The sequence below is a fragment of the Bufo gargarizans genome, chromosome 3 (genome assembly GCF_014858855.1).
Source record: "Bufo gargarizans isolate SCDJY-AF-19 chromosome 3, ASM1485885v1, whole genome shotgun sequence".
Taxonomy (NCBI): domain Eukaryota; kingdom Metazoa; phylum Chordata; class Amphibia; order Anura; family Bufonidae; genus Bufo; species Bufo gargarizans.
The window spans coordinates 497,243,062-497,269,813 of record NC_058082.1 but is presented as its reverse complement, the minus strand read 5'-3'; the positions used below and the strand labels follow the sequence as shown (position 1 = coordinate 497,269,813).

The following is a 26,752-nucleotide window of genomic DNA, read 5'->3' as shown; positions in this document are numbered from 1 at the left end:
CTCATCAGGGTCCTGAGTATAAAACATAACCATTTCCTAACAAATTTTGTCTTCTCTTTTCCAGCCTACGTAGTGCTTATTAAGCACTGTGTAGTGAACTGAGGCAGCCAGATAATCGCTGGGTGCCCCCGGGCATTGCAGAGCTGCTGCGTCTTAGTAGACCCAGATCACCTCTGCCAGTGATTAATGTCACTAAAGGGGCTGTTTTCTTTCGTAACCGGGCTCCTATGGATGCTCCAGATACAGGGGCAAACTGCAAAAATAAATTATAAAGAGTGAATATCCCCCAAAGCCTTTTATTGCCTGACCTGATGAGTGATCTGCTACACAATATATAAAAAAAAAAGAAGAAAAAAAATGTACATTTAAAAAAGTTTGTGCTGTGTAACTACTACCCGTCAAAAATCGTAAAAAAAAAGGTCTCTCTGATAATTAAGGGGTTAATACAGATCCTAAAATGTGTCTGTAAAAGGAGTGTGATTTTGTAATAATCTAAAGTTTTTTAATTCTTTATTCTATATAGGCCTCATACACGCGACCGTTGTTCTGGTCTGCAGCTGAGTCGCAGTTTTTGCGGCTCGGGTGCGGACCCATTCACTTCAATGGGGCCGCAAAAAATGCGGACAGCGCTCGGTGTGCTGTCCGAATCCGTTGCTCCGTTCCGTGGCCCCCTCCAAAAAAAATATGATATGTCCTATTCTTGTCCGTTTTGCAAACAAGAATAGGCATTTCTACAATGGAACGGTTGTGTGCATGAGCCCATACTTTGTGTGCAACTCCCAAAGAACCTGGGGAACACAAACTAATTTGCCATTGTTCTCTAAGGGTAATTTCACACTAGCGTTAGAGGAATCCGGCAGGCAGTTCCGTTGCCGGAACTGCCTGCCGAATCTGGAAATCCGTGTGCAAACGGATACCATTTGTTTCCGGATCCAGATGTGGATCCGTTTGACAAATGCATTGAAATACCGGATCCGTCTCTCCGGTGTCATCCGGAAAAAACAGATCAGGTATTTATTTTTTTTCACATTTTTAAAGGTCTGTACATGCGCAGACCGGAAAACCGGATCCGTTTTTCCGAAACACTTGGTACTGGATCCGGCATTCCGGCAAGTGTTCTGGAATTTTGGCTGGAGAAAATGCGGTATTTTCTCTGGCCAAAAACTGTAAAAGTAACTGAACTGAAGACATTCTGATGCATACTGAACGGAATGCTTTCCATTCAGAATGCATTAGGACAAAACGCAAGCGTTTTTTTCCGGTATTGAGCCCCTATGATGGAACTCAATACCAGAAAACTTTAACGCTAGTGTGAAAGTACCCTTGAACAATTCACAATTGTCATAGTGATGACCACAGCTCCAACACAGCACCACCAAAACCCCACTCCCGCATAGACCCCAGACTGCTGGTTAGTGAGGCACAAGTCCAGATGAGGTCTGACAAGTTATCACAGGTCACTTATGAATCTTAGTCTTAGGCCTCATGCACGCGACCGTTGTGTGCATCCGTGTCCGTTGTTCCGTTTTCGGTGATTTTCTGCGGACCCATTGACTTTCAATGGGTCCGTTGAAAACTCGGAAAATGCACCGTTTGTCATCCGCGTACGTGACCCGTGTTCCTGTCCGTCAAAAAAATAGGACCTATTTTTTGGACGGACAACGGTTCGCGGACCCATTTAAGTCAATGGGTCCGTGAAAAAACACGGAGGCACACAAGATTGTCATCCGTGATCCGTGTCCGTTTTTTTCCTATAATTTTCAAGGCAAACTTGACTTAGATTTTTTTTCCACTTTTCTGGTCTGGTGATCCTCCAAAAATCAAGGAAGACACACGGAAGAAAAAACAGACACTGATCACGGAACAACGGAACCCCGTTTTGCGGACCGTGCAAAAATACTGTCGAGTGCATGAGGCCTTATTCTTGAGGGCAGTATATGAGAGGTGATGATGCACGCTGGTTCGCCAGTCTGCTTACAAATCATGATTCATATTTGGGGTCAGCAGCCTTTTTTGTATGAAGTGTCAATTAGAAAAAAATAAAATCACAGCTGAAGCGCTCAGTGTGGAGTACAATACAAGAAAGTCATATAACATGAACTGTATGTGACATAAAGCACTTCAGTGTGACTTGTCCCCTACTTTCTTTGCTGTGTTCAAAAAAGGTGACTTTGAGCTGAAGACAGCTTTGCAAATGCAATCTTCTTCAGAGGTTTCCAACTTAAAAAAATATATATCAGGGATGGCCCCAACCTGCGGCTTTCCAGCTGTTGTAAAACTACAATTCCCACCGTGCCCTGCTGTAGGCTGTCTGGGACTTGTAGTATTGAAACAGCTGGAGAGCTGCAGGTTGGCCATCCCTGAAATATATGGATGGAAAATGATACATGACACTCCTCCTCTGAAGGGACCAATATATGGGAAACCCCTTTACCAACCATATACTTAAATGTCATTGTAACTGCCCTCCCCCACCACTGTCAGTAAGTGAGTGGTTAGTAGGGGGTCCCCCATTTACTAGTGCCTCATACACTGCCCCCCCCCCCCCCCTCCCGACAGTAATAATCAGTGCTTACCCCCCATGCACCAAACACATCCAGATCTCAACCTACCCAGTAGGCTCATCTGGAGGCTCACCATCCTCCCCCATCCCCTAAAGTTGTCAGAAGCTTGCTCCCTGTCGCCCCCTTATTCCCCATCCCCCACCCCCAGCAGGCTCACCATCCAAACTGCGCCACCCGCCAAGCTGTCCCTATATTACATTTCCCCTGCAGCTGCCATTGCAGAATAAATGCCTGGATGGCTGTGGCTTCCACTGACAGAATCGCCTGTTTGCCAGAAGCAGGTCTTTGATGAGCCTATCCCTTTAGTATATTTACTGTCTTACAATATTTAGTTACAGTTTTAATTCTTTATTTCTGCAGAGATGGAAAGAAAACGAAAAGACGAGATCGACAGATTCAGAAGATTACAAATGCCACAAGGGCCTTTGCTTTTACCAACTTTTTAATGGTGGGATTTGGTATCACCTGTCTGATCCCTAACCTGCCGTTACAGGTATGTTAGACACAAAGTCCCTCCTGAGTTTCCATTGTATATCTCCTTTTATATCATTTTATAATCAATGCTTATTGTCTCATGTTCCACTCTTGACAACAGGGCATTATAATGACATCCGTATTATGCTTGCTTCTACAGATTCTGTCTTTTATTCTGCACACAATAGTGAGAGGATTCATCCACTCTGCTGTGGGAGGCCTCTATGCTGCTGTGTAAGTATCTTTAATATCCTGCAGTACTTTTTTTCAGTTTTAATTTACTTAAATGGATTTTCCAGTAGTTCGCTAATGATAGGTCACCAGTATCTGATCGGTGGGGATTTGACACCCAGCACCCGCCAGTCAGCTGTTTAAAGAGGCTGCTACACTCCGGTGAGCGCTAAGGCCTCCTCACAGCTTACTAAGTATAGCGCCATACATTGTATAGTGGCTGTGCTTGGTACATTTGATAGCAGCTTTGTTTGGTATCGCAGCTCAGCCGAAATCACTTCAATGGGGCTAATCTGCACCTAGACCGATGAACGTGACATCACTGGCCTAGACTAAGCAGTGAGAAAGCTGTGGTGCAACTGCGAGCACCAGTGCCTTCTCAAACCGATGATCGGCCGAGGTCCTGGGTGTTGGTCCCCCACCAATTAGATACTGATTACCTATCCAGAGTATAAGTCATCAGTATAAAAGTCTCCGAAAACCCCTTTAATATGCTGCTTTAAAAACAGTAACATCACATATAGTTTGTATTTGTACTTTCACCATAACTGTTGACTATTGAGATTACCAAGGCAAAATGGCTGCAAGTTATATGACACAGGCGACAAGACAAGCTATGCGCACATTCACATTCTTGTATCACTTGCAGTACTTAGTTTCATCAATTGCACTCTAACGCTGGGTTCAGACCTGAGCGTTCTGAAAGGAGCGCTCTGTATGCGCGATTGTACCGGCGTTTGCAATCGCGCATACAGAGACAAGTCTATGTACGGGAACGCGCGACAAGACGCCCCAAAGAAGCTCATGTACTTCTTGGGGCGTCGGGCGTTTTACAGCGCGATCGTACGCGCTGTAAAACACCCAGGTGAGAACCATTCCCATAGGGAATCATTGGTTTCTCCTAGTTGAGCGTTTTACAGCGCGTAGGAACGCGCTGTAAAACGCTCAGGTGTGAACCCAGCGTAAGGCGCCGACCCCAAATTACCAGTGACATCACTAGGTCAGGGAACGAGTTCTATACCTAACCGATTCCAATGTGAACCAAACCATGCTTCATTTACAGTAGTATCTGTTTTTCACTGGAGATGGAGAAATTGAATTGTATCTGTTTTTCTCATGTCTATTTTAAGATATCCGTCATCACATTTTGGCAGTTTGACAGGACTTCAGTCTCTTATTAGTGCTCTCTTTGCACTTCTTCAGCAACCACTCTTTTTGGCTATGATGGGACCGTTGGAGGGTGATCCGCTTTGGGTATGGATTCATTTAATCACAGTTTGTTTAGAGCAAGTAATAAAAACATGTATGTATGCTTGAAATGTCTAAGATTCTACCAGGGGCGGATTAAGTGCATAGTAGGCCCGGGGATGTCTATCCAACTTGGGCCCCTCCCTCCATTTTAGTTTATTTTTTAGGGTTTTTTTTGTATGAAAGGCTGCGGTGCTTTGTGAGCGCCACAGTCTCTTTCTAGGCCATATGACTTCTTCATACTAAAAAAAATACCCCAAATTACCCCAAATTGTCTCCTAAACTGAAAAATGTGGTCGCCAAATGTAAAATGCATATAATTATAATAAAAATAACTTGGAGGGTAAATGAAAGGTAGAGAATAATATACTGCGGTATGAAAGAGGAATATACATGAAAAGGAAATGTCCACATAAGTTTGGGTCTATTTGGACGGGCTGGTTAACTGACCCAAGCTTGGTATCACGGGCGCTTGCGGAAGACTGTCTTAGGGACCAAATCTCTGGGATTGGGGGGCTGCAGTAACCTTTGTCTGGTGACCTAGTGCTAGAAGAAGTAAGGGTGAAAGGGGGTGTTTTATGAGTCTGCAAAAGAGGGCCTTGAAGCAACAGTGGAGATATTGGATGGGTTCTGCATATAGCAAGAACGCACTGACTCAATTCACTGGGATAGTTGTCTCACCGTTTAATTATAGGGGGGGGGGGAGTTTAGGGTTGTTGGTGTATTAATATTAGATCCAGTGTAAAGTATGATCTCCAAACATGACAAATAAAAGGTGTGTAGCTGGAAAACAAAATTGCAATATATTGTATTATGTAAACAAACATGTAGATGTTATGTATACTGATATGTGTATGATTCCAATGCTGTACTCGCAATAAAAAATTACATGCAAAAAAAAAAAATGAAAGGTAGAATCTGACTGGTTGCTATGAGCAACTAAGCCAGTTCTACTTTGGTAAATTACTCCAAAGTTCCCTATAGTGTCTACAGCAGCTATAATGTCCCCTAGAGTGCCCCCAGTAATAATAATAAAACCCTATATTCTGCTCCAGTTAATAATACCTGTATAGTGTCCCCAAAAATAATAGAATTTCCCCTACAATGCCTCCCCAATAGCAACGCCCCCATATAGTAACTTCCTCCACACTTGCCCCCTCATAGTAATCCCTCATAGTAATTTGCCCTCCACACAGTAATTTCCCCCATGCTGCCCCCACATAGCAATTTCCCCCACGCTGCCCCCACATAGCAATTTCCCCCACACTGCCCCCACATAGCAATTTCCCCCACACTGCCCCAACAGTAATTTCCCCCACAATGCCCCCACATAGCAATTTCCCCCACACTGCCCCATATTGTAATTTCCCCCACACTAGCCCATATAGTAATTTCCCCCACACTGCCCCATATAGTAATTTCCCCCACACTGCCCTCACATAGTAATTTCCCCCACACTGCCCCCACATATTAATTTCCACCACACTGCCCCACATAGTAATGCGCCCCGGGATTTCACTACCGCATATGAAGCCAATGGTGGTCATCGGCAGCGGGGCAGGGAACTGTACGCTCCTGTGCCCCACCGCAGTATGTGGGCGTTAGGGTCGGCGTTGGGCCCCCCAGCGGTGCTGGGCCCAGGGCTGCCGACCCGAACGCGCCTATTCTAATCCGCCATTGGATTCTACAAACTATCTCACAGTCAGAACTGGTTTTAGTTCTGTGTCACACACGAGAATGATCTAATGCAGGCGTCAGTAACCTTTGGGACTCCAACTGAAAAACTACAACTTCCAGCATGTACATTTGCTTTTTAACTCACATAGAAGTGAATGGAGCATTATGGACAGTGGCGTAACTAGAGTGTTATGGGTCCCGGTGCAAACTTTGGATTGCCCCCCCCCCCCCCCCCCCCCCTCATTTATACAAAGAGGCGGCAATATTTTTTTTACGCTAAGCCCAATGCGAGGCAACACTCACCAGTTCTAATAAAATCTGGTCCTACCTCATCCTGGGTGTCACTGGTGTTGGCGTGATGTCCACTGGATCCAGAACAAGGTCCCTGTGGTGATAGTGAAAAAAAGAACAATCACATAAGGAAGGGATGGTGACTGCCCCTGTGAAATCACCAGCAGGGGGCGCTGTGCTGGTCCTGTAAGACTGAGCCATGCCAGGGTAATCTAGGACATTTCTCCTTAGTGCTACCACACAGTACTAATGCCCACATTGTGGCCCCTCACAGTAATGAAGCCCACCTTGTGGCCTCTTCACAATAAGTATGTTCTCCTTGTGGCCCCTCACAGCAGTTATGACCACCTTTGTTCCTGTCACAGTAGTTATGCCCAGTTTTGTGCCGCCTCACTGTAGTTATGCCCAGATATGTGTCCCCTCACAGTAGTAATGCCCAGATATGTGCCCCATCAAAGTAGTAATGCCCAGATATGTGCCCCATCACAGTAGTAATGCCCAGATATGTTCCCCCTCACAGTAGTAATGCCCAGATATGTGCCCCCTCACAGTAGTAATGCCCAGATATGTGCCCCCTCAAAGTAGTAATGCCCAGATATGTGCCCACTCAAAGTAGTAATGCCCAGATATGTGCCCCCTCAAAGTAGTAGTGCCCAGATATGTGCCCCCTCACAGTAGTAATGCCCAGATATGTGCCCCCTCACAGTGGTTATGGCCAGATATGTGCCCCCTCACAGTGGTTATGGCCAGATATGTGCCCCCTCACAGTGGTTATGGCCAGATATGTGCCCCCTCACAGTGGTTATGGCCAGATATGTGCCCCCTCACAGTGGGTATGGCCAGATATGTGCCCCCTCACAGTTGTTATGGCCAGATATGTGCCCCCTCACAGAAGTTATGCCTAGTTATGTGCTCCCTTACAGTAATTATGCCCAGTTATGTGCCCCCTTACAGTAATTATGCCCAGTTATGTGCCCCCTCATAGTAGTTATGCCCAGTTATGTGCCCCCTCATAGTAGTTATGCCCAGATATGTGCCCCCTCACAGTAGTTATGCCCAGGTATGTGCCCCCTCATAGTAGTTAGGCCCACATATGTGCCCCCTTACAGTAGTTAAGCCAGATTAGGTGCCCCCTCAAAGTAGTTATGGCAGATTAGATGCTCACTTTTGCCTCCAGTCTGCAACTTTAAAAAACAAACAAAAAAAAAACATACTTACCTTCTTCCCTGATGACGCGCTCCCACACTCACATCGCGCTGCTGACTGTGCTGGAGGCCGATTCCCAGGCTTTCAGCGCTCCTCCCACAGCCAGCAGCACCATGTGCGGCCTGCAAGGGGAGCGCTGGAGCTCAGAAGAAGAGTGAAGCAGGGAGCGGAGAGAGCTCCCTGCTTCACTCTGGAGACGATCAGTATGCACCCCCCACTTGCCTGTGCGCCGGGGCACATAATATACATGTTTGAAGTGCGCTCTGACGGGGCCCGACATTGTCACTGTACTTCATGCCGAGCCCTGTCAGAGCGCTTCATGCGCCCCTGTTTATGGGAGTTGTAGTTTCAGAACAGCTGGAGCTTGCTGATCCCTGATCTAATGTCATATATGATATCTGATTGGCTTGCTGTAAATGACCTTTTACCTCACTAACTGATGTTCTGGCCTTTTGCTTTGATGACAGGTGAATGTTGGACTGCTGGCGGTGAGCATGTTAGGGTTCTGCCTCCCACTCTACCTCATTTTCTTCAAACGGAGCCTGGAACGCCAGAGGAAACAGAAGATTGAAGACTCCAAACTGTATCTGAAAATAAACGGCACTCCTGATCATGAAGCCTTTGTCTAAGTGAAGTCAGGTAGATGCTTTGACTGTATCCTCTCAATGTTCCTTTCCAACACTCTGGAAAGGTCTCACTCCAGCATAAAAAGTTACCATCCTAGAACAGATTTCCAATTCCAGCATCCCACCTGTGAACCAACCTTCTTTTCAGAATAGGAGGCTGAATCTTTTCATCATAGAAACCTAATAAGTCCTACTGCACAAGAAAATCCAAAGTTTATCCTATACTGTGAGGAATAAGGCAATGTGAATTAATTTGAGTCATTGGTCTGGAGATTCCTCCTCCTTTAAGAAAGGGATGCATACTTCTTGCAGTAACGTGGTGGCATGAGATCCCTGTATTTACTTTGCCATAAGTCTGGAGAATATCCACTGCCGTCTGGATTTCTGTTTCCAGGTGCTCAGCAGAGTGGCAGCAGGATATGCGATTACTTCTACGATGATCTAGTTAGCATGATCTCTGGCTCTAATGATGCTTGTGTAAATGGCAATACCAGATAAACTGCACCCTTGGGGCATTCTTGAATGGGCATTATGACGCCCTGCTAGCAGGAAACGCAACAGAGAATTTCAGCACCATCAAAGTGTCGTCTCTCTCTATCCTGCAGCACGATGCCTGCGGTTTTTGGTGCATTACAGTGGAGAATATGCACCTGTTCATTGGACTTTCTCTCTCTCTTTCTCTAATGGACTTTGCTGCTTTCCACATAATGTTATAGTAGACAAAGGCAGGCATATCACTTTTAAAGGGATAAAGCATCCATCCTCTATGTCAATATAGGTGATGAGATTAAACTCTGTTGTAATGCATATTTAATTGTTGTGCCATAATATCCTTAAACCTGGCGATTGCCCACAAGCCAGGAATTGGCGACCTGTGGCCCCAAGTGGTTGCTGCACCCCTTCTTCCAGTTAACTATTTATGAAGCTGAGGTGCATCGTCCAGGGTGGAGCCACCGATGTCTAGTCTGTGTTCTAAGCAATACCTGTCTGTTTAATTTTTTATTTTTTTTTAGCAATTGCTAATATGAATACGATGTTTTATGTTCCTTGCATGATACAATTAAGTATTTTTATAATTGGACATATACTTGTTTGTGCGACGTGCTTTCTGTTGAATGGAGCTGTGTCACAAACCTTTATCATGACAACCAAATGAGTGCGATGATGCAGAAAGCCATTGTCTATCTTCCCCATGTTGATTTTCGTTCTTATAATCACTCCGGCTGATATAATTGATGTGTGCCACATTTTTCTTACTCCTTAAAGTGTTTCCTTGATCATTTTGTTCCAAATTTTATGTATGTCCCCTTGTTCTCAATAGTTTCAAATTCTATTTGTGTGGTATTTTATTACTATTTCTCATATTTTGGGGGACATTTATGAGAATCGCTGTGCACAGAGCGACAATATCTGCTTGGTTGCTCCCCACATCTTCTACCATACTAATATTCAGATGCCGGGTGTACAGTTCCATAGGTGTCCTCCAATATATTTGGGGATTAACCTTTACCTCACTCCAGTGCACCCCTCTGTAAGACTTTAATGTAACTCTCCGGTCATCCCGATAAACCGGTTACAGGGTGTATAAGACATAAATACTGTCAGGTCTATCAGTGACTTGTTGCACTCAAAGTATATTGATTATGTTAGTATTTCCTTTATTCATTGTGTTCGTATTATCTTCCAGATGAGTAAAAACCTTCAGAATCTATACATCTGCAAACACTGTGTTGTAAAGGAGGATAGCCTAAAAGTCCCAAGAGACTTCATTGCTAATCATTCGACACAGTGGATAGAGCTTATTCTAAGGTAATTCCCTTAGAACCAGTATTTTGACACTCCAGATTATAATGAGCAGACAGAGTAAGGACATTTACGTGCACCTGTCACCTATCTGTAGTGTCATAGACCATGACAAGACTAGGAACCAATGTCACTGAGGGAGAAGCTATCCTGAGCCTCATGCCTCTAGTGGATGTCTGCCTCCTCTGTAAGTACAGGTGCATTTTAGTATCTTCTGTTCTTTCATTGCGTGGCATCAAATACAAAGTAACAAGAGGAAGTAGTACCACAGGGAAGCGCCAGTATTTTACCTAAACTGCAAACAGAGTGGTTATACGATAGGATGGGGAATATAGAGTACAAAAGCAATATATCATTTCCTCCCCATGTTTATTACTGAGCTGGTCTCCAGGAGAAGACACCTTGATATTCCATCTCTGTTTGGAAGCAGTATGGCTGGAGCTGTGCAACCCTGAGCAAATCACTGTATCTCTCAGTGCCTCAGGGGCAAAAAGATTGTAAGCTCTCACGAGTGGGTATTTAATGTGCCTGTACATTCTACATACAGTGTTTGTTGTTACTATGAAAAAATACAAAAAAAATAAACCCTTTTTATAACCAATCACTTCATGAGTTATATTCTTTATGTGTGTTATGTGAGTGGCATGTGATGACCTGTATAGAGGGATTGCATAGGCGCCAAAAACATTGAGGCAGGTTTATGAAGCCGGTATGTGGTCTAAACTTAGAGCGGCTGTCTAGAACTGCACCAGATTTATCACAGTGGCTCAGTCTGGATGAGAAATGTGGTGCATGGCTGGACACTTTTGTCTAACTCTATACCAATCATTGGTTGACAATTTTATGCCAGAAATGTAATTTTGGCGCAAAACATTGCATCGTAGCCCACAGCCCTTTGTAACGGCATGCCCCTTTCTGGTAAGTCACATCTCTTTTTCAGACTAGGAGCAGAAACTTTCTCTAAACCAAGATGTGTCAATTTACTCCATTGTGCCATTTTCTGGAGCAATTTGTACCAAACCTAGGCGTATTGTCATTAGTAAATGAGGGCCTTAAGCCACACGCCTTTTAACATAGCTCGACTGATCAACTGTTTAAAGTAACATCAGGTGAACGCAACGAAACTGCAATACCCACTACCAATGCTAATTAGACAGACCCATGTAAACAATGATGAGTCTGCAGGACTCACATTTGCGCCATGGCCTCCTAAACCCCTTCCCGACATCTGTCATACATATATGGTGGATGTTGGGTCTTTGAAGATGGAGTCTGCAATGAGATCGTAGTGCTGTTCAGTTGCTATTTTGGCCTTCATCTTCTGAGGGCTTAGACACCTTCCATAGCAAAGTTCCTACCAAGCCCCGCTTGAAAGGAACGCACTGATTCTTCCAAAATCATTGCAGTCTATAGGATAAGCGATCAGACAATCACATGGTAAAGTCCCCTAAGGGGACTAAAAATATTTTTTGGACAGCTTCCCAATGCATCGTATGCAATATCAAATGGCGCCATTAAAAAGTACAAATTGTGCCGCAAAAAAAACTTGTAGTTGTAGGACTATGTGACTGAAAGAATATCAAAGTTATGGCTCCTGAAAGGCAGGGAATAAAAAATACGAAAATTTGCTGTGTCAGAAAGGGGTTAAAACAGCTGTTTGTTAAGGGTGTCGAGAGTTGGACCTCCACAGATCTGATACTGATGGTCTATTCTCAGGATAATTCTGATATGAAAACCCCTCGAACACCACCTGACCACATGGTAACATGATGTAATATCGCTATACAGCAGACACATGAACACTGAAGTGTAGTAAATACATATGACCAGAAGGTCTGCTATGGAGGCTAAAATCTATGTCAGTAAAAACAATGTAAAGACCCAATTACAGGTAGCAATATTAGTACTCCACATGGAGAGGAACAACTGGATTAAGCAACATACAGTTGTTTGCTGGTGAGTAAATTCCATTTTTCATATTTCAATGTGTTCTATGTCTATAATTTGTCTATAACCTCAGCCTTAGGGTGGGTTCACACTAGCGTTAGGGATTCCACTATGGCTTTCCATTATAACATGGTTATTTCCGTCCTAATAGAAGTCTATGGGAATCAAAACGGATCCATCTGGTTGCCATAATGCAAGACGGAAAACAAAGTCCCGTCGACAGGACTTTGCTTTCAGTCTTGCATAACAGGACCCAGACGGATCCGTTATGCTTTCCCATAGACTTCTATTAAGCAAACGGAATGTCTTTTAAAGGCTTCTGTTTTGCATTCTGTTTGGGCATTCCGTTATAACCATGTTCTAATGAAAAGCCATAACGGAATCCCTAACGCTAGTGTGAATCCACCCTTTTACGAAAGTCGGAAATAACTCTTTAAAAAAACTCTTAATAAATATCAATACTTTTAGACCGTATTCTTTTCTCGCCCATTTTCCTTGGGGGACACAGACCTTGGGTATAGCTCAGCTCCCTAGGAGGCGTGACACTAAGTAAAACTGTTAAGCCCCTCCTCCATCAGCTATACCCTCAGCCTGGAGATAGAGGCTACCAGTTTTAGCTTAGTGTCCAAGGAGGCAAGACACTCCCTGCTACTGCAGGGCTGTTTTCTCCTTGTTATTTTTACTTTTTCTTCTAATTTTGTTATTTTATTTTTTCCTAGGGATACCAGAGACGCATTAGACCTCTCTGCTCTCCCGGGGTTGAGCTGCGCCAGTGCCAACTTATCTGCACTGCTGCCTCCCCCACAGAAGCAATAGGAGGATCTGGGCAGCAATGGCTCCCCTACATCCCGCCAGCTAGGGGGTCGCCCGCACGCCAAGCCCCTCTTCCAGCTTCCTGCCACTGCGGTGCCAGTGGCTGAAGGGGCGACCCTGTTGGAAAGGACTGAGGGTGAAGACGTCGGACGGTGAGATGGCTATTCCAGCCCATACCCCGTCCCTATCTGCAGCATCTACCCCTCTGGGTAAGGGGGGCACCCGTGGTCGCTCATTCTGAGCGCTCATCTGCAGGACAATGCAGCACAGCAGCATCCTCAGCACCCCCACGCCGTTCCCCCCCACGCTGCTATCTTTCTCCCCCCCTCCCCCTCATTCGGGGCTGACTCCATTTTTCTCTTCTCTCTCTCCCCCTTCCCGCCGAGAACGGGGGGCGGGGCTTAGCGGTCCCGGCAGGGGGCGGGGCTTACGCGCGCGTCATTTTGGGGGCGGGGCTTGTTCCCCGCGCTTCCTCACTCCTGACAGGAAGCTGGGACACGGTGGGGGACTCTAACCTCCTGTGTACATCGCTCGGCTTCTGTGGGCGCTCTCTGCTGTTCACTGCTTCTCTGCTGCTGCTGATCTGGGCCATCTCCTGACGTTCTTCTGAGGCACTGGTAGGACAGTTAACCCTCTCCTAACCCTCCTGGTCATAGCTGCTATAACCCTTTGTGGTCTCTATATTAGAGTACAACCACACTTCAGCATGTCAGATCCCACAGGTGCCCCCAAACCCTGGTACCATGCCTGTACCGCCTGTAAGGAACTTTTTCCGCGTGGGCAATCTGAGCCGCATTGTCTTGCATGTCAGGCCCCGGTGCAGGGCCCGCTTCCCGCTGCGCCCCCCGGTGCCTCTGAACCCCCTGACTGGGCTAGGTCTCTGTCTCAGGCGGTGGAAAGCCTTACACACGTAGTGGGCCGTCTCGTGGATAGACCGCCTCTCCCGCAGGCTGCCATAATCCCTGTCGCACCCGCTGGGACTACCGTTTCTGCCGCCCCCACTGTTTCCCTGCCTCCCAGCGAATCTTCCAGGGCCCGGCATACTCAGAAACGTTCAAGGGTTGAGCGCACATCTTCTCCAGATGCTTCGCTCTCTCCGCCATGCGTGCGAGCTCAGTCAAGTCTATCCTCTCAAAGGGATACGCTTTCTGAGGGAGAACTGGCGGATTCGGACGTGGACATGGACTCAGATCTTCCGTCCAAATTGGCGTCCGCGGTGGGGCATCTTGTCACTAGCATCCGTGATACCTTTCAGCTACACGATGACCCCCCCAGCTCTGAACAGGCCGGCGTGTCCTTTCTCCGCCCCAAACAGGCCTCCAAGGTTTTTCCCATACACGCTGATTTTTCTTCTGTGGTATCCAAGGCTTGGACTCGGCCTAACGTCCGCTTTATTACACCCAAAAAGCTGGACATTTGTTATCCCTTTCCAGCGGATTCTGTGACCACGTGGACATCCCCGCCTAAGGTTGATCCTCCCGTGGCTCGCCTGTCCAAAAGCACTACTATTCCTGTACAGGACGGATCTTCCCTCCAGTCTGTTGAGGACCGTCGTACGGAATCCCTCTCCAAGGCCATATTTACTGCCTCTGGTTCGGCCCTTAGACCGGTCTTTGCCTCCGCCTGGGTTGGCAAAGCGGTCTCTGAATGGGGTTTGCAACTGGAACGGGAGTTAGGGTCGGACGTCCCTGTTCAGGACCTCCGTTCCTTAGCCCAACTAATTGTTCAGGCCGGAAAATTCGTCTGTGAGGCCTCCCTTGATGCGGGTGCCCTCATTGCCCGTTCCTCTGCCCTGGCAGTTTCTGTCAGGAGGGAACTCTGGCTGAAGGTTTGGGCGGCGGACGCCGCTTCCAAACGCTCTTTGGCCGGCCTACCATTCACGGGTTCCCGCCTGTTCGGAACCCGTCTGGACGAACTTATATCAGAGGCCACGGGTGGGAAGAGTACTCACCTCCCCCAGTCCAGGCCAATGGGCGCCCCCCGTGGTCGCGCTGGTTCGTCCCGTTTTCGGTCCTTTCGCAAGCCCACCGGGTCTAGACCCGCGGCCAGTTCTTCTTCCTCTGGCCCAGCCCAGGATAGACGCAAGAAGCCGTTTTTTCGGACGCAACCTACCTGGCGCAAGTCCCAGCCTGCACGGGCTCCCACAGGCCAGCAGCCCTCTGCCTGAAGGTGCGCCCCCACCCACCCGGGTGGGGGGCCGCCTTCTCCTATTCAGGAACGTATGGCGGGCCCACATCTCAGACGCATGGGCGCTCGAGATTGTATCTTGCGGATACAAAATCGAATTTGCGTCCATTCCGCCAGACCGTTTCTTCCGATCCCGTCCTCCGCGAGATCCCGTACGAGTGGCCGCCTTCTTCGCGGCCATTCACTCTCTAATGGACAAGGGTGTCGTCGCCCCTGTGCCTCCGACGGAAAGGTTCAGGGGGTTCTACTCGAACCTCTTTGTGGTTCCCAAGAAGGAAGGCTCAGTGCGTCCGATCTTGGACCTAAAACGCCTGAACCGTTTTCTCCGACTGCAGAGATTCCGGATGGAGTCTCTCAGGTCCGCAGTGGCCTCCCTGGAAAGAGGGGATTTCATGGCCTCAATCGACATTCAGGATGCATACCTCCACGTTCCGGTTGCTCCATGTCATCACCGCTTCCTGCGCTTCGCGGTGGGGGACGATCACTTCCAATTCGTCGCCCTTCCCTTTGGTCTGGCGACGGCTCCTCGAGTGTTCACCAAGGTCCTGGCCCCTGTCTTGGCCCTTCTACGTTCAAGAAGTGTTTTTCTTCTCCCATACTTGGACGACATCCTGGTCAAGGCACCCTCCTTCTCTCAGACATCCCGCAGTGTGGAACTCACTCTGGAGACCCTGACGCGGTTCGGTTGGATTATCAACCACCCCAAATCTTCCCTTACCCCCTCCAGACGGCTGATCTTCCTGGGGATGCTCCTGGATACAGAGTTGGCGGAGGTCCGCCTTCCGTCGGACAAGCGTCTGGCCCTTCGCGGGTCGGTTCGCAGTCTCCTCCGTCATCACCGCCCTTCCCTCAGATCCAGCATGCGGTTGTTGGGAAAGATGGTTGCCTGTTTCGAAGCGGTGCCGTTCGCACAATTCCGATCCCGCACCTTTCAGAGGGCAATTCTGTCGGCCTGGGACAAATCACCGAGGAGTCTGGACAGGACCTTTCTTCTGCCTCCCCTGGCTCGGGCTTCCCTCGGCTGGTGGTTGCATATCCCTCTAAGGGGGAAGTCCTTCCTTCCACTGAACTGGCTGGTGATTACCACAGATGCCAGCTTACGGGGGTGGGGGGGGTTTTTCCCTCCCCGGTCCGTCCAGGGCGTTTGGTCTCTATCGGAGTCCAGACTTCCAATCAATATTCTGGAACTGAGGGCGATTCTTCTGTCCCTCAGACACTGGACCCATCTGCTGAGGGGCCACCCTGTTCGGATCCAATCGGACAATGCCACGGCTGTGGCATACATAAACAATCAGGGAGGCACTCGCAGCGATGCAAGAGGTGACCCTCATTCTCCTCTGGGCGGAGACGCACGTGCCGGCCTTATCTGCGATTTACATCCCGGGGGTGGACAACTGGGCGGCGGATTTCCTCAGCCGGTCCACCATCGACCCGGGAGAATGGTCCCTGCACCCAGAGGTGTTCGAAGCCCTTTGTCTTCGCTGGGGTCGCCCCGACGTGGACCTCATGGCCTCCAAATTCAACCACAAGGTCCCCCTATACCTGGCCAGGGCACGGGACCCGAAGGCATACGGCGCCGACGCGCTCGTCCTTCCGTGGCGCGAATTCTCCCATCTGTACGTCTTTCCTCCTTTTCCCCTCCTGCCACGGGTTCTTCGGAGGATCGCGGCAGAGGGCGTCCCCGCGATTCTAATCGCCCCGGATTGGCCCCGCCGGTCTTGGTACGCCGACCTAATGTTGCTGTTGGCAGACGCACCGTGGCCACTGCCCTCCAGGGAAGACCTTCTCTCTCAGGGACCGATCTTCTACGAGCATTTAGGCTCGCTACGTTTGACGGCGTGGCTATTGAGACCGCCGTCTTAAAAGCGACGGGGTTTCTCCGCGGACGTAGTCCGCACCATGATCCGGGCTCGTAAGCCCGTATCCTCTAGGATCTACTATCGGGTTTGGAGGTCCTATCTGGGGTTCTGTGAGTCCCGGAGCATCCCACCTCTCCGGTTTTCTCTTCCCACAATCCTGTCCTTCCTCCAGTCGGGTCTGGACCTGGGGCTGTGCCTCAGTTCTCTGAAGGGTCAGATTTCGGCGCTGTCTATTCTTCTCCAGCGTCCCCTGGCCCCTCTAGGGCCAATTAAGACCTTCTTACAAGGGGTGGCTCACTCTGTTCCGCCGTACCGCCCTCCAGTTCCTTCCTGGGACCTGAATGTGGTGCTCTCGGCGCTCCAATCAGCCCCCTTCGAGCCTTTACGGGAGGTCTCCCTTCGCCTTCTGTCCTGCAAGGTCATCTTTCTTGTGGCCGTCACGTCTCTCCGACGGGTGTCGGAGTTAGCGGCTCTTTCTTGCTCCGAACCTTTCCTGATCTTCCACCAGGATAAGGTTGTGCTTCGGCCTGTCCCGACTTTCCTGCCAAAGGTGGTCTCCGCCTTTCACATCAATGAGGACATCGTCCTTCCGTCGCTCTGTCCCTCTCCTTCCCACCCCAGAGAACGGGAACTGCACCGTCTGGATGTGGTCAGGGCGTTGAGGATTTACTTGGAGGTCACCGGGTCCTTTCGGCGCACGGACTCCCTGTTTGTGGTTCCGGAGGGTTCGCGCAGAGGGTTGGCGGTCTCCAAGGTGGCTATTGCCCGTTTCATTAAACTGGCGGTGTCTGAGGCTTATCGAGCCAAGGGCAGACCTCCGCCTTTCGGCGTCACTGCTCATTCCACCAGAGCAGTCGGAGCTTCCTGGGCGCAGAGGCATCGGGCCTCGGCTGAACAGTTGTGCAAAGCAGCCACTTGGTCCTCTCTGCACACTTTCACAAAGTTCTATAGGGTGCATACGCATGCATCAGCGGATGCTGCTTTGGGCCGCCTGGTTTTGCAGGCAGCGGTTTCCTGATGCTCTGGTGGTGTTCCGCCTTGGGTTTGTGGTCCCTCCCTTCTTGGACTGCTCTTGAACGTCCCAAGGTCTGTGTCCCCCAAGGAAAATGGGCGAGAAAAGGAGATTTTTGTATAACTTACCAGTTAAATCTCTTTCTCGCTCTTCCTTGGGGGACACAGCACCCACCCTTCTGTGTTTGGTTACAGGGTTATGGTCTGGCGCCCCGTTGGGTTGCTGGCTGGTTGTTTCCGTTATTGGTTGTTATCCTTTCACTACTTGGACACGCAACTGGTAGCCTCTATCTCCAGGCTGAGGGTATAGCTGATGGAGGAGGGGCTTAACAGTTTTACTTAGTGTCACGCCTCCTAGGGAGCTGAGCTATACCCAAGGTCTGTGTCCCCCAAGGAAGAGCGAGAAAGAGATTTAACTGGTAAGTTATACAAAAATCTCCTTTTCAAAAAAGGCCACACGAGGATAATTCTTTTTAATAAAGAAATTTTATGTATTTTGTTTATATTTTAAAGCAATTCTATATTTTATGTTAAATGTCTTTTGATTAAACTAGAAAAGTCAGACGTCATCAGTGTATACATCCTATCACTTCCTCTTGTAAGTGCAGACATCAAGTATGAATCATTAGGTGATGACTAAGGGCATGTAGGAAACCCACACAAATAAATGAGAGCGAACAAAAGATAATCCAAGAAAAATCTAATAAAAAGGTAGGAGATGAAAATTAAAAAATGGGAAGGAAGAAATTGTAAAAAAAAAAAAAGAATGAGACCTGCAGTATTAGCAAAGCAATGAGTATTCCGTCTTTACATCTATTCCTATCACTAATCCAGGCCAGCACTACCACCAGTGAAAACCAGCCTGAGTATCCTACTTTACTGTGGGATGTTCTTCCATTCTCCAGATTTCAAATATGCAAAGAAATACCTATCTTACCTACTGCCACCTTGTGGAAGTGGCTCGCTATAAGTCAAAATCTGACTTTTCAACAAGCCTTGGAATATGAATAGTGAAGATGACAAGCCTGGTATCCATCCATAGACAGCTGTTTCGGGGTGCTTTCCCCTCATTAGTACGGGGATGGTTCTCTTTCTTTGGGAGATATCTCTTTGCGTAATATTTCCCCATGTACCATTGCCAATAAATCTCCATACAGGGATGGTATCTTTAAGGAGAGTCAGTACCCTGTTTAAGCCAATATTTTGATACTCCAGAAGATTTCAAAATCACTTGCTGTCCCCATCAAATCTCAGGAGTTCTTTCTCGATCTAAGCATAAAACCTAGAAGAAGAGGATAAAAAACAATATTTGGGTTGTGTGATGGTGGCTATATTTCATTATGTAGGCAAAAATATCCTAAAAGGATTTGCATATAGCAGTTTCTTATCATCTTGTCTGCACCATAAAATGTCCTATACCACAAGGAAGAGTATTTGTACCTCTTCTCTGACTTCTTGCCATCTGTAGTGAGCCAAGGAAGGGGACTGGTGGGTAGAGATACCCCTCAGATCTCGCCTATTTGGAATATACCCTTTTGAGCGCCAATAGTGGTTGATTGTTACTGGTTGGTATTTGGGCTTTGTGTTGGTGTGAGGAGCAAGTTTTTTGGATGTAGGGGTGTGTATATATGTCTCGAGCTGTGAGATAAAAGCACATATATGTTTACGCATATATAAACGCGTATAAAAACCTGCAAAAAAAAGGTCAAAAGATTGTATCTATATAAAAAGTCTAAAACATTTTTACACGGGTAGGATTACTGCAAACTGTCTCAGGTGCTTAAGAGACTGTGTTCTGCAGCATCGTGCGCTGTATGGTATGGTACAGTAAGTAAATCAATGGGTTAAAAATCTGTGTCCAAGTATGCCATTATACATATATTTAAAATATATATAATAAACAATATTTAAAATGTAGTAACGTGGGTTCAGTTACTCACTTCACGAGGGGGGCGGTTTACCAGGATAAGCATAAAACACCTGTAAACCAAGTACCCCCCCAGCCTGGATCGCTTCTAGAGTATTAACCGATGAAGGCAGCAAATCACACGGGTGCTTCTCTTCAAAGGTCTTTATTTGCATATGTAGGTAAATCCGGCTCAACGCGTTTCGGGACAGGCACGTCCCTTCATCAGGAGCAATATCTCCTATTGCTCCTGATGAAGGGACGTGCCTGTCCCGAAACGCGTTGAGCCGGATTTACCTACATATGCAAATAAAGACCTTTGAAGAGAAGCACCCGTGTGATTTGCTGCCTTCATCGGTTAATACTCTAGAAGCGATCCAGGCTGGGGGGGTACTTGGTTTACAGGTGTTTTATGCTTATCCTGGTAAACCGCCCCCCTCGTGAAGTGAGTAACTGAACCCACGTTACTACATTTTAAATATTGTTTATTATATATATTTTAAATATATGTATAATGGCATACTTGGACACAGATTTTTAACCCATTGATTTACTTACTGTACCATACCATACAGCGCACGATGCTGCAGAACACAGTCTCTTAAGCACCTGAGACAGTTTGCAGTAATCCTACCCGTGTAAAAATGTTTTAGACTTTTTATATAGATACAATCTTTTGACCTTTTTTTGCAGGTTTTTATACGCGTTTATATATGCGTAAACATATATGTGCTTTTATCTCACAGCTCGAGACATATATACACACCCCTACATCCAAAAAACTTGCTCCTCACACCAACACAAAGCCCAAATACCAACCAGTAACAATCAACCACTATTGGCGCTCAAAAGGGTATATTCCAAATAGGCGAGATCTGAGGGGTATCTCTACCCACCAGTCCCCTTCCTTGGCTCACTACTGTATTCTCTACAGGCAGACATCTTGTCGACCTGACTATACCCGGAGCAGCCTTTAGTTTTCAACACCCAACCTTCTCTCCATTTCCACTCCTATAAACCCGAGGCGCCTCAAGTCTTTCAGATCTAGTGGAACCCCTTTCCAACAGATCGGTCTGACCCTCACACTTTCTTTCTCTCTCTCTTCTTGCCATCTGGAAAGGATCACTCTTGGATCTTAGTGGACAGAAGATCGGTGGGTGATCTGAATGTCCTGTTGTGAAGGCTCTACCCAAAAATTGAGTTTATTATATGTATAAAAGAGTCTTCAAGGGAGTCTGAGGACAGGTCAGATAGTGGTTCTAGCATCTAGATTGAATGTGACCGCTATGACATTTACAGTTTACTACTCTTTAACAACGTTATAGAGTCAGGCACATGGTATCAATTTAGCTTCTTTTCCTTATGGCCAGCAGTAATCAGTTTGGGGTGCACTGTCTGATTCTGCACCCACTTTATAAAGCATATGAAGTAATTTTTTGTATGGTTAATCTTACATGACTTTCTAAAAACACAACCTGCCCTTGTGTTGAACTTTGCTGTCATTATGTTGGTCCATATCACATGTAAATGTACCATCTTCACTGACAGATCACATTAGGCAAAATACGGCTTTTCTTGTGAAATTCTCAGGCATATGATCCTACAGGATAGTTATAAATGAACGTGAATTTGTCCCCGCAGTCTAGAGGTGCAGCTGACTATGGGACAAAAACAGAGTAACAGCCCTTGCACAGGAGTAGAAATGTCTGTACTCTTGGCCGCCTCATATGGTATTGATTTGCTTGGTGTTTGCTGTTTGCGATCACATGCTGAGAAGTAGCCTGCGGCTTAGCTCATAATTCTCATTATTTCTTAAAACAAACATCTAAAGCCAAGACTAATTCTACAGGCTAAAAAACAACAACAATCCATCGCTTAGGATGGCTCTATATTGCAATATCCAAACTAGAAAAAAACTGCCTTTTAATATCCCCATAAAAAATACTTTATTTCAATATGCATTAAAACCAATTATAAATGTAAGTAACTGCAGGTGATATGAGGTGCAATGAGGACGTCACCATTACTATTTTTGCACCCAAGCTCCACTTCTTTCTGTGGTCGGCCCCTCCCTGGCTCTATCAATCAAAGCAGCCAGGGGAGGGTTGGCCACAGAAAGGAATGGAACTTGGGTACAACAAGAGCAATGGTGAAGCTCTCATTGCACAAAAGTCCTAATTTGCATATTAAGAAAATGTATAACTTGGGAACAGAGCCTGGGACCAACAAAAGTAAAACAGTGTTTTAATCAGGTAAACTACAGCTATGTGTCTATGCAAACAGCTGGACAGGGAGGTCGTTGGTGACAGATTCCCTTTAAATTACAGTATTTCATAAACGCTAAATGAAGCTGCTTTTAATGGCTTTGAAATATTTTTTATGCATATACCATAGGAACTGATTACTAATAGTCCATATAACCGTTTCTCCAGCAAGCTTCTGCTTCAGCTATAACTTGGGGAGGGTGAGACCCAGAAATAAAAGTGGATTATAATGTGGATAAGAATGAACGTGTTTCTAGCAATGAGTTTAACGCTCTGTCTGCTATGTCACTTCTGATATCATCTCTCTATATCACTTATCACTGTAGCCTAGGTTATGGAGCGTGGTTGATACAAATCTGCTACAATAACTGAAGATGATGTAATCGTTATAAAATGACTAAAGAATACTAGAACCTTCCGCCCATAATCCTTGATTCTCAATTTTTTACCATGTATGTTGAAATAGGAAAGAGACAAAGACTGTTTGCTGAGTTCAGGGAAAATCATTATCTATAGCCACTGGTTGACACCAAGTTGTTTTTAGGTCCAGCGTTTTGTGCTGATTAGTTTCTACATATACAGTTGCAAGAATAAGTATGTGAACCCTTTGGAATATGGATTTCTGCACAAATTGGTCATAAAATGTGATCTGATCTTTACCTAAGTCACAACAATAGACAATCACAGTCTGCTTAAACTAATAACACACAAATAATTAAATGTTACCATGTTTTTATTGAACACACCATGTAAACGTTCACAGTGCAGGTGGAAAAAGTATGTGAACCCCTAAACTAATGACATCTCCGAGAGCTAATTGGAGTGAGGTGTCAGCCAACTGGAGTCTAATCAATGAGATGAGATTGGAGGTGTTGGTTACAGCTGCTCTGCCCTATAAAAAAAACACCAGTTCTGGGTTTGCTTTTCACAAGAAGCATTGCCTGATGTTACTGATGCCTCGCACAAAAGAGCTCTCAGAAGAACTACGATTAAGAATTGTTGACTTGCATAAAGCTGGAAAGGGTTATAAAAGTATATCCAAAAGCCTTGCTGTTCATCAGTCCATGGTAAGACAAATTGTCTATAAATGGAGAAAGGTCAGCACTGCTGCTACTCTCCCTAGGAGTGTCTGTCCTGTAAAGAGCAAGAGCACAGCGCAGACTGCTCAATGAGGTGAAGAAGAATCCTAGAGTGTCAGCTAAAGACTTACAAAAGTATCTGGCATATGCTAACATCGCTGTTAGCGAATCTACGATACGGAATACACTAAACAAGAATGGATTTCATGGGAGGATACCACAGAGGAAGCTACTGCTGTCCCAAAAAAACATTGCTGCACGTTTACAGTTTGCACAAGAGCACCGGGATGTTCCACAGCAGTACTGGCAAAATATTCTGTGGACAGATGGAACCAGTGAGAAAAAAACAACTCCCTCTCTCTGCGCTGTGATTGGTCAGCGCTGCTGTCAGGGGGAAGGACAGACACTGGCGTCTCCTCCTCCTTGCTCTGAATGTTGAAATTACCGGGGGCCACAGCAGGTGAACTGAGCGGCACCCAGGACTAATAGTAAGTGCACTTAGATCCCTGGGTGCCGCTCTATGCAGCCTGCTACTAATAAGTTAATATTCTTTGTACCCATGAAAGGTCCTCTTTAACTCCTGTCGGCAGCAGTATCACAGACCCGGCACCCGGCCTCAATAACAGGGCATGCGATCTGTGGCACCTGAGGGGTTAATTACCGCAGATCGCATGCCCTGTTATTGAGGCCGGGTGCCGGGTCTGTGATACTGCTGCCTATACTTATGTTTTACATTTATTGGTGGCGCAGTGGCGACAGCGCCTCCCCTCCTCCTCCCTGCTATCTGCCCATTGGTGGTAGTGGCGGCCGCGTCACAGTGGAGAGGGAGGGACTCCTTCCTTCTCCACTGACTGTGCTAGTGAAGAGAACTTGGGCTGCGCAGGATCGCGGCGGTACGGTCGCAAATGGCGACAAGACTAAAAAGTCTTGTCGCCATCTGCAAATTTTAAGGCGCATTGGCGACCGTTTTGGTCGCCATCTGGAGCCCTGTTATACTGAGTCTTTTTCAACAAAACTATATATTAATCTGCTCAGCTCCTCTTTTTTTCTAACCTGTTGCCGGCAGACTGCATTGCATGTTCAACCTCATAGGTTGCCTCTACATGATGACAGACTGGCTTTCTGAAACTGCCACCAAAGGTCTCACGCTTCGGTGTGGGAGGGAAACACCACACCGAGCATAGGAGGGGAGGGGGGAACAGGGAATCAGGCCTGAGAACTAGGGAAGGAAAATGGACAACTAGTGAAAACCCTAACCAAAATCCTGACTGACTACCAGTATGAGCAGACCCCAAAGGTAGGTGAGTTCATACGCAGGAATACCTAGAGTCCTATCAAGCCCTATAGGACCCTGGTATTAATGTCAGGGACTAGACTGCCTGTTCCTCCAAAAGAAAGGACGAACAGGAGTCTCCTTCAAGGCCAAATACAAACAATAGGGAAATGCAACACACAGAACCCAAACAAAATACAAAAGGGAAAGGAAAGACTTAACTTTAAAGGAGCAATAGAAGCACCAGGAACTCAGCCGAGATCCAACCACAATATATCCAAAGGTCCAAACAGAAGCTATAAACCGCACAGCATTGTGGGAGAAGCAACTATAAATAGAGAAGGTAACCATACCCTAATAGCCACACCTGGGGAAAGAAGGTGTTGCAAGCACCAGAAACAACAGAGACATCATTTGATCCAAACGGAAAACATGTCAGATCAAATCACGTGTTGCCAGTCTCACCGATCTCCTGCCATCTATCGTGGGAATGTCCGTGACAAAAGGTGGCTTAGGGACTTACTACATACCGTTTAAGTTTTAGGTTTGATGCATAAACAGTATGCAGTAGGCTCTTAATCTCCCTCTAGTGGTGGCTGCAGAAAGTCATAATTTTTATTGACCATGACATTGAGAGCTTTGTAGCACAAAAATGGAGTACCCACTACCATATGCAGTTCCAACCCTGTTGCGAATCCTAGGGCCCACTAGAGGAGGACCCACTGCTGTTCCATGCTCTAAATTTATGTCCTTACGTCCTATGCCGTCTTGCTTAGAGGGTTATTTATCATCCTCTACTCTTAGATCATCTCTGCTGTGTTTCAGTACTTGGGATCTAGTACATGCCTGGTAGAAATACTAGTAACCCACAAGTTGCACTGCTAGCAAACAGAAGAGGTTCTTTGACTAAATGCCTCGATATTGATAATCTTTACAAACACACAATGGTATATCTAATATATAAAGCGGAGTGTATGTGTGTGTGCGTATGTCCGCTAAAGGAATCTGCACCGTTGCATTTACAATCACAAAATTTGTCACACAGGTACATCAGGTGTCCGGGAAGGTTTTAGAACAGGTCTCAGCTCTCTAGGACGTACCGTTCATGAGATATTCCGGGGGGGGGGAAATGCATTAGCCAATAGAAGCTTGGTCACATGACCCTTATCAGCCAATAGAAGCTCTCAGCTCCTTCAGCCTCCACATACAGTTTTACTTCAGGTTTCCATAACAACCAAGCCATTTATCTTCACTGCTATAGATGAGCTTTAAAGGAAATCTGTCACCAGGATAATTGCTATTGAAGTAAAGCCATGGCCTAATAGCACTTAGTACCTTATTTCAAGATGTGCCTTTGTTCCAGCAATAGATGTTTTTATCCTCTGAAAATCCAGTTTACTTGAAATGCAAATGAGCCAGTAAGGTGCCCAGACGCCACTCCCCTCATCTGGTTAGGCCACGCCCACTCCTGAGCCCATAGGGATTGAAAAAAATGAAGGTAAAAATAAAACTTCTGTCAGCTGCAGGGGTGGGAGCGAGAGTGACTTTCTCCCTGCAGCTCACACTGTTGAGCTGTTAAAAAGGACACGCCCCTGATTCAGTTAGGACACGCCCCCTCCCACTCCTCAGCCAAAATGAAGTTAAAAATCAACTTCTAGGTCCCCCTAAGCCACGCCCCGATCTGGTTAGGCCACGCCCCATACCACTCCTGAGCTGACGCGGATTGAGAAAATTCAGGTAAAAATCAACTTCTGTCAGCTGCAGGGGTGGGAGGGATGGTGATTTTCTCCCTGCAGATCACACTCAGACAGTACAGTGCTGCTGTCTTAGAGTGAGCTGTTCAAAAGGACACGCCCCTGATCCAGTAAAGGCCACTGTTAAGGGGGCGGGCTCCTGTGGAAGTCACTGTCAAAGGGGTGGTATGTGGGTCAGTGTTAAGGGGTGGGGGGCTGTAGATGTCACTGTTATAGTGGATAGTGTTGATATCTTTATGAAACAAACATTTAATTCATACCCCTGGCAAATTTTGACTTAAAGTTACTTTTATTCAACCAGCAAGTAATTTTTTGACGGGAAATGACATAGGTGTCTCCCAAAAGATAACAAGACGATGTACAAGAGGCATTATTGGGGGGAGGGGGGGGGACATTTCTCAGCTTTTATTTACATTTGAGCAAAAAGTGTCCTGTCCAAAATTATTCATACCCTTCTCAATAATCAATAGAAAAGCCTTTATTGGCTATTACAGAGAACAAACGCATCCTATAATTGCAGACCAGCTTTTTGCGTGTCT

General features: G+C 46.6%; 1 protein-coding gene across 1 annotated transcript in view; it reads left to right on the top strand.

The window, feature by feature from the left end:
• The window catches only part of SLC43A2 (solute carrier family 43 member 2), an 87,775-nt gene extending 77,054 nt beyond the window's left edge, over positions 1–10,721 (top strand). Inside the window, exons 11-14 of the mRNA XM_044283871.1 lie at positions 2,925–3,057; positions 3,199–3,272; positions 4,400–4,523; positions 8,159–10,721. Coding sequence (XP_044139806.1) covers positions 2,925–3,057; positions 3,199–3,272; positions 4,400–4,523; positions 8,159–8,320 — 493 coding nt within the window. The 3' untranslated portion in view covers positions 8,321–10,721. The remainder of the gene's footprint in view (positions 1–2,924; positions 3,058–3,198; positions 3,273–4,399; positions 4,524–8,158) is intronic.
• The last annotated feature ends 16,031 nt before the right edge of the window (positions 10,722–26,752 follow it).